Source organism: Geospiza fortis, unplaced genomic scaffold (genome assembly GCF_000277835.1).
Source record: "Geospiza fortis unplaced genomic scaffold, GeoFor_1.0 scaffold176, whole genome shotgun sequence".
Classification (NCBI taxonomy): Eukaryota; Metazoa; Chordata; class Aves; order Passeriformes; family Thraupidae; genus Geospiza; species Geospiza fortis.
This window is the reverse complement of record NW_005054514.1, coordinates 948,328-965,353: the sequence shown is the minus strand read 5'-3', so window position 1 is coordinate 965,353 and position 17,026 is coordinate 948,328. Positions and strand designations below refer to the sequence as shown.

Sequence of the window (17,026 nt, the reverse complement as noted above, 5' to 3'; positions counted from 1 at the left end):
GCTTTAATTTGCAGCCCAGGACCTCGACTGATGAGTGCTCCATGTATGGAAAGCTCTGACTGACAGCCTAAACCCTGGATGGGGAGTGATGGGTATCTCAAACAAAACTGCTGAGCAGACACAGCAGCAACCTCCACCCAGTCAGGTTTCTAAGCCAATTTTAAGGCAGAATCAGGACTAACACCAGGCAATTAAAAGCATCAGTGATTTCCTCTCAGGAGAAGCTAAATTGGAGACCCTTTGGAATATTTACTTTCCTTAAGTACAGAACCTTCCCCAGAAGACAGAAATTATTTGAACCTGCAGCTCCAGTATTTCTTATCACATAGCCCTGAAAAGTGGGACAAACAGCCTCAGGTTTTTGTAGCCCCACTTGTGCACCCCAAGCCCCAAGGAAAATGCAGAAGGAGTTAAATTTGACTTGGAACTGGTGAGTATCAACCATGTTATTCTGGTGAAAGCTTAGGAGCAAGGGTAGGTTTTCTAATATGTTCCTGGATCTTTCTCATTGCTTCTGGTGCCGCAGTCTTAAAACATTCTTCAAAACTCTTTTCCCCAGCAAGGCTAAGCAAGTGTTGCCTATAGGACCTTCCTGATCTTGTCACTGTTCCTGCCTGGAAAGGGGGTGAAGTTCAGCAGCCTCACATGGACATTACCAGCCATGGCTTTCCTTCCTGGAAACTCCTCTGAGTGCTCCAACTGCACCCACTCTGTGGAGTCCGTGAACATTTCCAAGGCCATCTTACTGGGTGTTATTCTAGGGGGGCTGATTGTTTTTGGGGTTTTGGGTAATATCCTGGTTATCCTGTCCGTAGCCTGCCACAGACACCTCCAGAGTGTCACCCACTATTACATCATCAACCTGGCTGTAGCTGACCTCCTCCTGACTTCTACTGTCCTGCCCTTCTCAGCCGCTATGGAGATTTTGGGCTACTGGGTCTTTGGGAGGATCTTCTGCAACATCTGGGCAGCTGTTGATGTGCTTTGCTGTACTGCTTCCATCATGAGCCTCTGCATCATCTCCATCGATCGATACATTGGGGTGAGCTACCCACTGAGGTACCCCAGCATAGTGACAGAGAGGAGGGGCCTCCTGGCCCTGCTGTGTGTCTGGGCACTGTCCCTGGTCATCTCTATTGGGCCCCTTTTCGGCTGGAAGGAGCCAGCCCCGGAGGATGAGACTATCTGCCAGATTACCGAGGAGCCTGGCTATGTCTTGTTCTCAGCACTGGGCTCCTTCTACCTCCCCCTGATCATCATCCTGGTGATGTACTGCCGGGTCTACGTGGTGGCCAAAAGGGAAAACAAAGGGCTGACCTCTGGGCTGAAGACAGAGAAATCCCATTCTGAGGAGGTGACCCTCCGCATCCACCGCAAAAACATACCTGGTGCAAGCGGCTCTGCACCCAACCCCAAGAGCAAGCACCACTTCTCTGTGCGCCTGCTCAAGTTCTCCAGGGAAAAGAAAGCTGCCAAGACCCTGGGAATAGTTGTGGGATGCTTCGTTCTCTGCTGGCTCCCATTTTTTGTAGTAATGCCTCTAGGTAAGTAGAGCTAACCCCTGTGTGTCTTCCAGCACCTTCTGGGCAGGGAGGGCTGTGCTTGTGGCTGGATGTGGTAACGCTGATCAGAAAAGCTCTGAGGGAACAATTTTGTACTGCAAAGCTGTCAAAAAACCCAAACACTCACCACCACAAAGCAGGGACCATGAAAAAAACGCTAATGTTAAATGAGACCAAATCTGGTCTCTGGTCATGAGAAACAAAATTCTGAAAACCAGGGAAGCAATCCTGTACTTCTTCCACATAGAAAAAATTCTCTTTTGTGAAGTAGAGCAGATATGTGTGACCATCTCTGCTATAGGAACAGGATCTTTAGGGGTTTGTGTGTTTATGTTTGCAGCCAGGCGACTTAAACATGTAAAAGGTCAATATAAACACATTCAGGGTTGAAGTAGCTGTTCACAGATCTCCTGGAGTGCTCAGCATTGATGATTCCTACTCTAAGGAAAAAATATCTGCTTCCTATCAGGAAATTCATCCTGTGAGATACCATAACTCCTAACAAAGTTAATCTTTTAATCCAGATTTTCATATGACCAGTCAGGAGACAGCAGTGAGGGTCCTTCCAACTAATTTTATACTGCTCTGGATTGCAGCTTTTCTGGGAACTCATTGAGCCCACTGGCTGAACACTGGCTCAGCCACCATGCTGGAGGTGAATATTTATTCTCCAGTTATCATTCCAAAGTGGAGCAAAGCTGGGGATTTGTTCTGCTTTGCTGGAATATAAAGAAGTAATTGGAATTTTAATTAAACCTTGCTCAGTTACCTTTGATGCAGTTGAGGATAGAAAAGCAGAATACTAATTCCATACCTATAGCTGAGGGTGAAGGACATAGCTCATCACACTGGGTTGGGCTCTGCCATTAAATATTAGGTTTTTCAAACATGGAAACTAAAATCTGTGACTTGCTCAATTTCAGGGCTTTTCTTATGGAAAGGGCTTATGCTGTACAGGAAAAATAAAGTAAGATTTTATGGAAGCTTCAGGTAGTAAGATAACAATATGGACAATTCAGAAAAGGTAAAAGAGCCTTACCTAAACATGAAAAGAAAGGTTTGGGGATTTTCTTTTTTTTTTTTTTTTTAATTCTGTTTTTCCAAACTTTAATAAATAACTGTTCTTTTTCAATTAACTCCTACTGGCATTACCAAGATTTGTCAAGACACACAAAAACCTGTTGCTAATGTGGAAAAACCCCAAAAGTCAGAATTTTTTCCTCTTGGTCAATACTGGGAAGTGCTGGATTGGAACTGTTTCCTAAGGAGAAGCCCTTGAGGGCCTGGCTTGTGCTGGCCAGGATGTCAGCACGTTGAAATGCTGCTTGCCAAGATGACTGAAACATACTCAAAAAGGGTTTGAGAGAATGCATTAAACATACTTTTCATCTGCAAATGTGATTGCCCACAGAGAGCTGTTGTTAATTAATTTGTTTTGGATTTCAGAAATCTTCTGGGCTCCAGAATGACTTTGTATCCTCCTTTGATCCCATGTAAGGAAACTCTGGAGGTTTTTTTCCTCTTTTTTTTTGGGAGGTTACTGGGTCTTTTTAAAGCATATATTATAGGGTTTTCAAAACCTATTTGTTGCTTTTGTCTAAGGACAAAAAAATGGATTAAACAGACGAGTGGCACTAAAAAAGTCCTCAAAAAAGCCAAGGACTCATCTTGATGCAGGGAACTTTCCAAAAGATAACAACCACTTTCAGGTCTATCCTGCACCCAGGCCCAATTGGGATAGGGAAGGGAAGTGATCCTGTCAGGGTCTGACTTTCCAGATGTATAAATCCTCCTTTCCAGATGTATAAAATCCTTTGTTGAAACCCTGGTGGAGGCTCATAGCATACATGGCTGGGCAACCAGAACTTGACCAGCTCTGCAGCTTTGTGGCCATGGGACAGACCAAAACATGGTCCCATCAACCATTCTGGAGGGATTTGACTGATGTGGAGGGGCCATACAGGGACATCGTTTACAGGTGGAATTGGACAGCTGGACTGAATGATCCAAGATATCTTTTCCAACCTAAATGCCTATAATTCCATGATTCCATCAGCCAGACCACTCCCAATGCAGATTGCCCACAAGACAGACACTCTTAAACTGCTACAGAAACCTTTTCAGACAACTGTGCTCATCATTCCATGCAGCACAACTTCCCCAAACCTAGATTAATTTCACTGTAATCTACAGCACCTTCAAGATTTCCACATCCATTAACATCCATTCTACCAGCCAAGAACTGCTTCCAAGCAAGAAACATTAGGTTTACGGAAGTGCATCATAAAGCAGGGTGGAAGCATTTGAGGTGTAGGTGTGGGAAGGGCAAGAGGGATGGAAAGATATCGAGAAAGGCACAATATCCATGTTGGCTGATGCTGCTGAAAATAACTGGAGAAACAACTGAAGTGTCCCTGCCATAATAAATTATTTGAATTGAAACTGGAGTGTAAATGTACCAGTTGCAGTCTGTGTAAGGAATGTTTTTTCTCTTAGTATCTTAGATTAAGTTTCATTCCAAAGGTTCTGTGCAAAATCCTTCAGCCCAATAATCCAACACACCTTCTTCTCACTTGGCTTGAAGTTTGTGGAAAAAACCAGGAGATTATAATCCTGTTGCAGGAAAATAAGTGAGGCCAATATTTGCTTTTCAAAACTTATGTAACACACAAGGTTGTCAGAGCTTTGGTTTCCACTGGTAGAAGTCAGGTTTGCTTTCCTGTGAACAGAACCAAGCAGAGCTGACCTCAGTGACAGCTTCAACTGACAGTTCAGTGACCACCAGACAAACACAAAATAAAAAAACAGAGACAGGAAAAAGCAGCTTTGAGCCTGTCTGTATCTCTTAGAGAGGGTTATGGAGAAGAGCCTGAGCTTATCTGCAGCTCCTGGGCCAAGGGGCAAGGGATTTGTGGGGAGAAGCTCAGATGCAGCTTCATCTGGGCAATCAGGGCTTGTTGGGCTCTAGCATGCCCAATCACAACCTGCATTTTTGGCTTTTTGTTCTCCTCTTGTAATTTTTAGAAAGGGATTATAGGATATATGTATATAGATGGACAGATGTAGAAAGACTCAGAGCTGGAAGAGCCCAGAAATCGGTGAAAGCCCCCACTGATGGAAGGTTTTCATGTCACAAGTGATAGAACAGACCTTGTCCTGTAACTGGAAGACATTTATATGTTGTTCTGGGAATTCTTCAAAAGGTTTCCTTTCAGCAAGATAAAAGACAGTACTTGGAGGTCGTTTTGAGGTGAAACATGCGCAGGAATGATGTAAAAAAGGGTTGGGGATGTTGCAAAAATGGTCCTGGCCTGGGACTAATGATTTGTCTTAAACTCTCAGAAGAGAACAAGTTCCCAGAGCTTTGCTTGTGGTCTGTTTTCTGTGGATCAGTTTGCAGGTGTTGCTTTCCAAAGCTGGAAGAAATAAAAAGGGAAAGTCTGAGCTAAGAGGCCACAGGGGAAAAAATCCTAAACTGTGCAAGGGAGAGGAAGGGTTTTAGCATTTGTCAATCATTCTCATGATTAAGAAAGCAAAAAAGAGGATCTGCTGGAGGGTATCTGTGTTTGTGGTCTAGGAGTAAATTAGTCTTGTGAACTGACACAAACACTGTCAAGGGAATCCTCTAATCCTGTCTGCAGATGATTTCTATTTACTATTTTGTGGTATTTTTTTAACAGAGTCAAAGAGGACCACTCTGCTTTCATTAGACATAAACCAGAAAAATAAAGTGCATTTTTCCGTCTCTGCTGTTGACACAACGTGACCTCTCAGAGGGTCACAAGGCTCAGAGTAGGAACACACATCAACTCAGACTCCCCACATTAATATTTCAGTGTTCTTTTAGTGAGAGAGGAAAAAAAGATATAAAAGTGGAAGAAAACCCTCAGAATAAAGCCCCAGCTCTTTCTCTGGATCCCAGCTGAGGGAGAGGAAGGATGCTTGCCCTCCTTGAGTCACGGAGAACAACACGGAGTGTGTGCGTGAGTTAAACCATTCAATGGGGAGAATTTCAGCCATTAAGATAAACAGACAAGATATTTCCATGGCAAGGGTTTTTTTAGGTTTTTTGCTGATCACAAGGGGCATTTTTCATAATCACAGATTGGAAAGGCACTGTTGGTCTGGGCTGATAATTCAGCTAATGACAAAGATCCCATGGACATCCCTGGGCTAACATTTCTCCACCATTCCCAAATCCTGAAATGTGTCCCAGTGACTGAAAACACAGCAAAGGAGGGGAGGAATCAATATTAAAACCCATTTATACTAAAAACAAAGGAGGGAAGGTCGATTAGCTGTGCTCTGCTTTGAGAGCCACTCCTGTGGCTCTCCTGTGTGTGTCACCTGCCACAGGAGCCTCATCCTTGTCTCAGAATATCCCTCCTCATGCAGCCACCACCTTCAAGTCCCCAGAGTAAAGGAAACAAGAGTGTCATTTTTCACTCACTCTCAAATGTCACAGCACAATTCAGGGTTGGGGAGTGATGGAAAGGCCGTGGTGAGTGATTCTCCCACCCCACAGAGAAAATGTCAGGATTTATCTGCAATTTGGATAATGGGAGAGGTACTTGGCTCTTGCTGAAGGGGATAATTTCTTATTTCTGACTCCAAGGATTCCAAAATCATGACAGACAACAAACTCATGAGGCAGCCTGAGACTGACTCAGATTCTCAAACTATTCTCTAGTTGTTGGTTTTTTTTAATTTTTAAAGGAAAATTACTATTTTATTTTAAGTGAATGACTTCAAGAGTGAGGGCTTCAGGGCAAATATCAAATATCTCCAAAATGTCAGCAATGGGATCCAGACCCATTCCACTGCGGTAAGAGCTTGGGAACTGGAACTGGAGTGACAATTACATTGATTTGTGAAACAATGTGATTGTTTGGGTTCACACGGGTAACAAAACCTCAATTTACCTTCCCATGGTTTTTTATCAGCTTTCTAAATCTGCAGCTGCCCACAGCAAATCTGGAAATAGTTGCTTGCTGAGACATTTCCCAGAAATATCATCCATCCTAAGTGGGTACAATATGAAACAGAGCATAAATTAGGTCTGAAATAATCCAAATCATCAGAGCAGTGTTCCCAGACTGACCCATTCGTGCTGCCTGACCATTTCACCTCTCACCTGTGCCCAGACACCCTCATGGTGCCGTAGAGAGCTGAATTCAGGGATTTGGGAGAGAAAACCAACTCGCTCCTCCTTCTATGTCTGTTTATTATGCATCAGCAATAGCCAAACACAAAGTCCCTCTCATTTTCCCTCAGGAATAGCCAAAACATTCCAGGCCCTGGGGAGGCACAGCTGGAAAGTGCAAGACTTCCTCACATCACTGCTTTTTTTCTGTTCTGGTTGTGTTAGTTGGATTGTGCAGAGTCCAGGATCATTTCCTACTGTCCAACGGTTCCTTGATACCATTTTTTATTCCATAAAAAATACTTCCCATAAGGGAACAATGAGAGCATATAGGAGAGGTCATGTGTGTACAGGGGGCAGCTTTCAATGTCTGCAACAACATATATATCTGTATGTGTGTATGTATGTATATCTTATATATACTTCTTTTTATAAATACACTTTCCAGAGGGTGGATTGAATTATGACCTGAGATGCAGCATAGAACACTTAGAGAATAAAGTTTAGAGCTAACACTGGGCTTAGGAACACAAAATGTAGCATATTTATCAATGTCTGTAGAGCCATGAGAGATTAGGGAGGCCATGGTACACAGTTAATTCCCTTTGGAATATCATTGCTCCTCTGTGCTTCATCCTCTGGGTCTTTATGGCTCTGGAAGACGTGATGCCCTCTGGACTGACTGCTTCAAGACAGATCCCAGGACCTGAGTTCTGAGCTTTGCTTCCCTGTAACCAGAGCACTCTTCCTGTTCCCAGCCTGAAAGGGCTTCAAGAGCTGGAGAGGGACTTGGGACAAGGGAATTACAAAACAAGTGGAAATGGTTTCCCAATGCCAGAAGGTAGGGTTAGATGGGATAGTGGATGGTTCCCTGGGAGGTGGGGAGGGTCTGGGAGGGATTTCCCAGAGAAGCTGTGTCTGCCCCAGATCCCTGGCAGTGCCCAAGGCCAGGTTGGACAGGGCTTGGAGCACCCTGGGATAGTGGAAGGTGTCCCTGCCCATGGCACAGAGTGGCACAGGGTAGGATTTAAGGTCCTTTCCAACCCAAACCATTCTGGAATTCTCTATGGACACAACTCTGATCTCCCCCATACACTGAAGCAGCATCACCCTCACCTGACCTCTGTGCTCTGTCTCAGTCACCATATTTAAGCTACACAAAATAAAAAGAGGGAGGAAAAGCACCAAACCTTAACAGAGCTGCAAGATTCAGTAGCAGAGATGGATTTGTAGTAGAGATGGATTTATAGCTGTGATGGATTTGTAGTACAGATGGGTTTGTAGCTGAGATGCTTTTTAACACCACAAAGGGTTCGTGAGTCACACAGATATATGGGATCTGATTCCTATGGTGCTGGCAGCAATGATGCAGAGTAAATAACACACGCTTTTACAGTCTGGCAGATTCCAAAACCCTCTCTGCTATCCATCATGGCTGGTTTTTAAACAACCCATAATCAGGAAGCTCTTGTGACAAATGACAAAGTCAAATAACAGTTGTGGGAATGAATTAGCACTTACTCACCAGGAGGGATGTAGCAAACTTACCTCTCAGAGCTGAAGAAACTTCCAGCTGAAAAACTGGAAAATAAAAGATGTGGGAACAAAATGCAATCCTGACATTTCCAGGGATGAGTGATGAAACACTTAATGGCAAAAGATCTCGGGAGGCTCATAGTACATTTTATTTTATTTACTTTAACAAGAAGCAATTGTATTGTGCTACTGACACTTGAGTCGCCTCAACATTTTGAAAACAAAGCAGGAATTGCAGTGTCATTTACTCAATCCATGATTCAAAATGCATTAAAAGACCCCTTGAAACTTTCTTTACTGTTCCTCCAGCACAGACTGCAGGGGGACAGTGTAGGGTGAAGCCTTTAAACTTTAATCAGGTTTGCTGCTACTTACGACTTAATTCCTGACAGCGTGCAAAGGAAGATATTAAGGCCAGTGAATAGCACAGAGAATTAATTTCAAGGGTGAAAACTTAATATATTAGCTGCTGTTAACCCTCCAGTTCTCCTAGAGGACACCTGGATGGCACCTGTGATTCCACCTGGTCTGGAGTGAGAGGACTGGAAAAATTTGCTCTGAGAATTAGGTGCAAAAATTCTGCTTTCTCAGCCCTGGGTGATGGTGTCCAGGTGTCCAAACTTTAACTGACATGAACTGGCAGTCACCAAATGGTCAAGGATTGAACGGAAATGCTCATCCCACTCCACCTACTTTCCCTGTGCTCACTGCTCTGTAGGGAACATGTACCATACACCCCAAAAAAGACATAATTCACCACACTTGTTTAATCTCATTATTAACTACGTTCATTGTTTTAAAAAAATCCCACAAAATCTTTGTTTTATTTCTCCTTTGAGTTCATCTGACCTAAGCTGTCCATTTTGAGAGCTCAGCACTGAACAAACTACTTTGTCACCAGGTTTGAAAATGCCTCCTGCTCATTAACAGATCCATCAGCCACTGAGATTGATCACAACAACATCAGTGAATATTAAAGGTTTGCAAGAAAGGGACATGTTCTTAGGATTCTGTGGGGAGGAATGACATTCCTCAAGGATTTGGAAAATAAGATATTTTTCCCCTCTTTCTAGATACTCAGGTAGCCAACAGGAAATGTTATGGAATATTTCTGAGCTACAGAGGTAACTGTGGGGCTGCAATAGAAGGACAGAGATTTAGGTGGCCCCTGAGTGTCAAACATACCCTACAGGGAGGCTAGGGGGGAGTTTTTACCAGGGCATGCACTGATAACACAGAGGAGAATGACTTTGGGGTGAAGGAGGGTACACTTGAATCAGATATTGGGAAGAAATTCCTCCCTGTGAGGGTGGTGAGGGACTGGGGTGGGATGGATTTCCTGCAGAAGCCGCAGCTGTTGCATCCCTGGAAGTGTTCATGGGCAGGTTGGAGCACCCTGGAATAGTGGAAGATGTCCCTGCCCATGGCAGAGGGCTGGAGTTAGATAATCTTTATTTCCCTTCCAATCCAAACCGTTCCATGATTATCTGAAAGCCGGTGTGTAGTGGAATCTGTAGATAGCAAAGTCTCTGTGCTGTTAAAACTCCTTCATTTTCTTTCACTGCGTATTATTCCAAGGCAACAACGAGTGTCTCCACTGATGAACCAAAAAAGGCTACATTAATAAATTAACATGCAGATCCCACCCCAAAAAAAGAGCAAGGGACAGACTCTGACACTGGCTGTTTTCTATTTTTATCAGCCTTTGGCACAGCCCTTGCATTCCATCTGGAGGGAGCGAGGAGTTGCAGCAAACAGGAATTGTTATTGTTTACCCATTTTTACACTTGGCCTCACACTGCTGAATCCATATACTGGGATTTGGTTCACCTTTTCTTGCACCACAAAATGGGAAAGCAGCAGATACGTAGCATTTAAATAAGGAAACAGACCAAAAACTTGAGCATAATTTGGGCATTTAGAAGCCTTTCATTATTTTTCATCTGCCAATGACTTCAGCCAGAAAGTTCTTTGAGAATGTTATTTAGTTGTTTTTCTCTAAAGGAGAGCAGCATTAATTTGCTGAGAAAAAAATTAGGTTGTGGATACGTGCGCTTACTTGTGCTTCATTGCAAAACAGCATTTGTTTTCTTTAGCAAAATCTTTTTGAGCAGTGAGACTCATGCTTTGTGCCCAGGTCATACCTGAGGTTGCAATCAGAGGTTCAGCTGCCCCAGTACAGAAACAGAGCTCCTGTGGCATGTTCTGCACTGACTGGGGAAGAGACAGCTTTGGGAAAGGCTTAGTGCCCCTAAAGAGGCTCCAAGAGAGCTGGAGAGGGACCTGGGACAAGGCCTGGAGGGACAGGGCAAGGGGAAATGGCTTCAGACTGACAGAGGGCAGGGATGGAGGGGATATTGGGAAGGAATTTCTCTCTGTGAGGGTGTAGAGGGGCTGAGAGAGAATTCCTAGAGCAGCTGCGGCTGCCCCTGGATGGCTGGAAGTGTTCAAGGCCAGGCTGGACAGGGCTTGGAGTGGACAGTGTCCCTACCCATGGTAGGGGGTGGCACTGGATGGTTTTTAAGGTCCTTCCCAACCCAAACCATCTTGTGATGATTGTGATTTGGTGTCACTTTGCTGCTGCTATAGCACACACACACACACACACAGAAATTTATTGGGCAGGAGACCTTTCTCCTTTTTAATACCTTCATTTGGGTGGGAAGAACTGATGGGTTGCGCTCATGTCCCCACTGCTTCGAAGAGCACCACGGAGGAGATGGAGAAGTGCAGCTTTGTGCACTGGTCTGCAGGCAGAGCTGGAGCTTCGGTCCTCACAAATGCATCAGAACACTCCTCAGTTTTTTAGTTTGACATTCGAGGTCCTCTTTCCAGCTGACATCTTTTAGCTTAGGGTGAGGGGTAAAAAGGATCTTAGCGGATACTGGATTCTGTTCCTCACGTCTAGACATCACTTCGATCCCTCAATTCTTGTTGGTTCCTTGTTTTTAGGGGGTTTTTTCTAGGTTTGATGAGGGACTTCTTCTTTTGTACACCAGCCCCGATGTCATTTGCATGCCAATCCCGATGTCCCCTCCTCTTCACTGTCCCGGGTGCCATCCTCCAGGAAGCAGCAGGGTGCCACTCGACACAAAAGGGGAATTCCCAACCATCAACAACAGGTAGTTAACAAAAAACTATTTACTACAGGTGATTACCACAACAAACAGTTAGAACTCCACCCTGGCAGCAACTGGCTCAACCTGTGAACTCTGCAACTTTTAAAAAAATGGGCAACTTTTCTACTCATAACACACACAAACTGGTCCGAGGTCAGAGACCCCTGCAATGCTTCTCACTCTGCCCCGTGTCCTGTCCCCTCCCTGGGCCGTGTGCTTTGCTCAGGGTGCAGAAGCTGCTGCTCCCACAAGATCGCTCCACATTTCCCCGCAGATCCCGTGTTCAGCAAGATGAGCAGGTTATTAATCACCCTGCACCAGGAGTGTCTCTGGCCGAGGCAGGATTTTGATGGGTTCCCACACAGGCAAAACCATCCTAAGAATTGGTGTGGCCCCTCGAAAGCATTTGCTGCAAGTGCTGCAGATTTGTTTGACAAAGACTGAGGAAAAAGGGCGGAGCTGTTGAGCAGCTCTCAGATTTCAATCAGAACATCCTCAGAGGGCATTAACAGCTTTTCCTCGGCCACGAGAGGTCAAGGGAACAGATCAATCCCTGTAAAGCTTAGGAGCTGCTCCCAGACATGGTTAAACTGCAGAGGATGATAGATGCATTGATGTCTGAACCTTCCACAGTATTTCTTCCACATGCTTACAGTTTTTTCCAGAGGAAGCATAAAGACAAGCATTTGCCAGTGCTAAAAGTCCTGTTTATTATAAATTTGAGTATAAATTCCAAAACAAGCCAATTTTGTTTCCGTGAGGGGTTTTTTGTCGTTGTTTTTTCTTGGGTTTTCTTTTTTGTTGGTTTTTTTTTTTTGTTTTGGTTTTTTTTGGTTTTTTTTTTTTTTTTTAATAAAACCAAACGTTTGAATCAGGAAAAACATTTTCAAGATTTGAAATCAGCAGATAACTCATCATTCTAAAGAAAAAGAAATGCCAAGGCCAAAGTACTTTCTTTACTAAGGAAGCAGTAAAGAAAGTTCTTGCTCTTTGAATCATCTTTAGAAGGTAACATTGCAAGTATATATCAGAATATGTGTGTGTATAAATACATAAAAATAAAAATACTAAAATTAAAATTAAAAATATATACACACATCTCATGGCTGCCTATGAGACCCTCCCCAGTGTTCCTTGATATGAGAAGGAAACTTTCTTTTAATTTCTCTCAATTTTAGATGCATTTGATGAGGCAGGGTATGGATACTTAGATTTTCTGAAGGTTTCGGGGAATATCAGTACCCAATACTTCATAATTTCAAGCAGTTTTAGCTGTAACACAGTCAACTCTAATCCCTTTTTTCTCTAACCCTCCTGAAATGGTGGGATTTTCTTGCCATCTGAAGCCCCTTGTGATGACCTCCAAGATATTGCTGTCATATGGGTAATTAATCTTGAATTAGGAGTCCCTGCGGAAGGAATTTTCCTCTATCCCTGGAATCAGCCCTCTGGCTACCTCTCTAGCTGTAAATGGGAATATAATTCTTGTAATTATAAAATAGCTGTCTTGACCTGGTTTCTGATGGAACATCCATGTAATAGTATGACACCACAGATTCTGAAACACTTGTTCCTGCAGGAATTGTGTTTCCAATCATAATTTTTCAGGACAGAACAGAATCCTATTTATTTTTTCCAGTGTTTTAGTTTCTTTGGTTACCTGCAATTCCTCACTGCCTCTGCCCTAACACTCTGTGTATTTTCCATTTTAGGCTCTTTCTTTCCTGCAATCAAACCCCCGGACACACTTTTTAAAATAACATTTTGGCTGGGATATTTAAACAGCTGTATCAACCCCATCATCTATCCATGCTCAAGTCAAGAGTTCAAGAAAGCATTCCATAACGTCCTGAGAGCTCAGTGCCTCCTGAGGAAGCAGCCAGCAATGAAGCAAACACCCAGCCTCAACCTCAACCATCCTGCAGGCCAGAGCATGGAGAGTGGCAAAGGGGTGGTCCGGATCCCTGTGGGATCAGGAGAAACCTTCTACAAGATCTCCAAGTCAGACAGAGTTTGCGAGTGGAAGATCTTCTCCACCGTGCAGGGTGTGCCCACCAAAAATGCTGTTTCCAAAGACTGCATAGCTGCCAAAGCCAAGAGCAAAGGGTTCCTGCAGGAATGCTGCTGTTCAGGCACTTCAGGGAGTCTTGTCCATGAGAACTGCAAAGTGCCAACCATTAAAATCCACTCAATCTCCTTGAGTGAGAGTGGGGAAGATGTATAACCAGCTGGGTGCACTAGGCTGGCAACTTGGGGACTTCATGGGATGTCACTCTTTTTATGGGGAAGTAGGAATAGGCATGATAGTTGAAAGGATCCAGGTATGAACAGGTGAAACAGGGCCAAATCTTCAGAGGAAGGATGTCTGTGAGTGCTGGGAGCATGAATGGAGCCCGTCAAAGATAGTGCATGGCTTCAGTGGATGTTATTCTGAGAGTCCAGCATCTCCAGGTGTTTCCTTGGCATTTAAAAGCTTTATCTCTTTATTCTCCTCCTTTAAAGTTCCCACTGCTCTCATTTAGGCAATGGAGGAGAAAGCGAGAACCACAAAGACCCTGTGCTGATTTCAGCCTTGACACTCTCTGGCAGCTCCACCTTCAGAGCCATTTTGTGATTCCACCCCTCCCCGTAAAGCCAAACCTCACCTTTGGATTTCAGTCAACTCCATTGCCAAGGAAAACTTGATCCAAGTGACTGCACTCCACCAAGCTTCAGAGGCCAAGGAGAACTTTTCCTTTTTGTACAATCAGCCTCCATTATCTCCACACCATACCAAATGAAAATTTGCATGTGTACCTGGTTTGTTCAGACGATCCATGTGCCTTGATGCAAGTCTAATAAAACTCAAAACTAGGTAAGTCCTTATCAAACAAGGCTCAAAACTCACTTGCATTTATCCTTTTGTTTTTCATCTTTTGAGTCCCTCAGGACCCTGCTGAAAGGTTCAGTAATTCTTTGCTCAGGTATTCAATAGCCAGATCAGTGCCACAGTCACTGGAAAACCTACAGATCTTTCCTGTCTCCCTGCCCAGTGTTTTGGTACTTTCCTTTTCCTGACTCCTTCAAGTTGGGAAGTGACCAAGTGCTCAAAGCTTTCTGTGAGATCTTGGTACTCTGGAGTCAGGAATTTTCTCCTTGTTTTAAGCAGGGGGAGTTAAACATGTTAAAAGGCTTAAGGATGTCCATCCCTACGAGAAAGGGCCATCCCTTGGGAATTTAGGAGAAAAGCATTTGGAAGCATGTTATATTTTAATACAGCTAATCCAAATAAATAAATAAATGAGATGGCCAGCATCTGGAAGAAATAGTGGGAGGAATTCTCTGTACAATATTAGAAATAAGCCGCTCTTGACATAACTCCTCCTGAGCCTGCCAAGTAAGAATTCAGCTCCTTGAAACATGAGCACATGAGCCCCTACTCTTGTCTCTGTCAGCTGCTGTGCTGAAGATCCACTGCCTTGAAAAGGGAAACAGCTCAAGATAAGGTTCATTATCACAGGACAGGGTCTTGAAACAACACCTTGGTGGTGTTGATGAGAAATTATTGTTTATTTATCTCTCACTCAGTATTAAGTCCCCAATGTAAAGAGGATTTGTCTCCTATGTCTTTTGTTTATGCACTCACAGAACACAAATCTGTTGCACGATCCCAGTTTTATCTTAAATAAGAAATCCACCTCACACTTAAGGTTCTTCAGGCCTAGAATTTGAAGCTAAAAGTGTGGAAATACCATATAAGAAAATAGTCTTATGGTACTTCAAGCCAAGAGCAGAAGGAGAAAAGCTGGAAATCTCATAAGAAAGTCACGTGGCCGAGGTTTCCAGTCTCACGGGGTTCAAATATGTGGGATGTGTATTTGGACAAAACCTGAATTTTGAAACATTTTGAAAAAAACACTCCTTAAACTGAGCAAGACAGGCAAGAGTGTGCACAGAAAGACTTCAGTGCACACTCTTGGTGCCCAACCCTGTCTTATTCTACAATCAGGACTTGTTTTATGACCAGTAAGACCCTTTTTGCCATATCTTCTTTGGAGTTGGGAGATTTACACAGGGTGGCTGCAGTAATTTTAGATTTATTGAGGTTTCACGGTGTCAGGTCAAGGAGTTGTTGTGGAGCTACATGGAGGCTTCCACAATTGGATTCATTTAACTCCAGAGCAATTCTGATGCAGCAATATAATCTGACCCTGTAAGATGAAGACCTGCTGCCGGCAGTGTCAGGATGGACATGGATGTAGCACAGTTCTCCTGTGTGGCAGAGACAGAGGTTGGAATAATGAAGTCTTGGTCTCATCTTCATCCTTTTTTTTTGCCACCAAACAGATTCTAAAGAATGTCTCTGTGTCCAGTGACTCTGAAAAGATTCTAGTCCTCAGCATCAGGTGAGCCTGGTCCCAGCCACACCTCTGCTGCTGCCAGGTTTGCCAGTAACAACAAACACATAATTTGTTTGACTCTCTCAGAGAATTTCTGCAGGAAAACTGCACTGCCCTTGTTTCAAGAAGGGTCATTGGCACTTGTCATTTCGGTGGATATTTGGACTGAGAAGTCTCAAAAACCATAGAAGGAGCTCTAGGAAACAGAAAAAAAAAAGGAGTGCAGATTTAAGCAGCCCATTTTTTCCTGTTATTTAAAGTGAACTTGGCACTGGTGAAAGAGCTGCAGTCACAGAGGCTGAATGTATCTGTTTGTCTTAAAGCATGAACAGGACAAGAAGTTTTCCCAGAGGCTGGACATCAATCATCACTTGTAAAACCTTTCCAGCATAAGGATTCTGTCATGTGAAACCTTGCAGGAGCACAGAGCAGAGATCAGAGAGTGGCCAGATGGGAAGTGGGAACAGTGGAGTGCCAGGAGTTCCCCTCAAAGCCACATCCAGGATCCACACTGACCTGGCAGTGGATGTGTCCTGCCTGAAACCTCTGAGGGATGACTGACATCTCACCATTCTCTTGGGTCAGGGTTTTCTGTTAGGAGTGACAGCCAAGATTTCCATGTTGGGTGGAGCAGTCTCTACTGCACAGGGTTGAGAGCAGGAGCATCACAGAGATGACTCCTAACTTGCACAGCCTGAGGTGAAGGAGATCACCAATCCCTCTTCATCCCAGGGCGGGAAAAGTCCAGTTTCCACAGTCAATTCAGATATACTATCTGATGGTTTTGAGGCTTTGTGTACTTTGCAAGATTTTTCAAATTCAAAATATTTAAGTTCTGCCCACTATCCAAATAAATGTCTTCTCATTTTTATATTCTTTATTTCTCTCTGCCAACTCCAAGGATAAATTGTGCATTGTGTAAAAGAATATTCTCCTTTGCCAGGCCTTAATGTATTGGAAATCCATAGCACTGAAAAGAAGAAAGATTAAGGCAGGAATATTTCTTGCTTCTCTACTTGGAGTAAGCAAAAATGTATTTCACAAAGCTTCTTTACAAAATTTCCCCGCCTGACTTTTTCAATTTTCTGAAAGGCAACACTGGCAGGCTGCAACATCTTGTATGGATTGAAGTTAGTTAAAAAAGCTCTTACTGCTTTGCTGAAGTGGAAGTGCTCAGTTCTAGGTGTGCCTGTTGGCCTTGAGCTACTCTTGCTCATGGCTCAGTGGGGTTTTATTAGGCACTGCATTTTAAAATAAAGCTACTGAGGCGCAGAGCAACTCAGTGAT

General features: G+C 43.7%; 1 protein-coding gene across 1 annotated transcript; it reads left to right on the top strand.

Moving 5' to 3' along the window:
- Window positions 1-580: 580 nt before the first annotated feature.
- Window positions 581-13,584, top strand: ADRA1A (adrenoceptor alpha 1A). The gene is made up of 2 exons (XM_005428953.2): window positions 581-1,544; window positions 13,073-13,584. Exons 1-2 carry the CDS (start codon window positions 662-664, stop codon window positions 13,582-13,584), a joined length of 1,395 nt encoding a protein of 464 aa, XP_005429010.1. The 5' UTR covers window positions 581-661.
- Window positions 13,585-17,026: the final 3,442 nt, after the last annotated feature.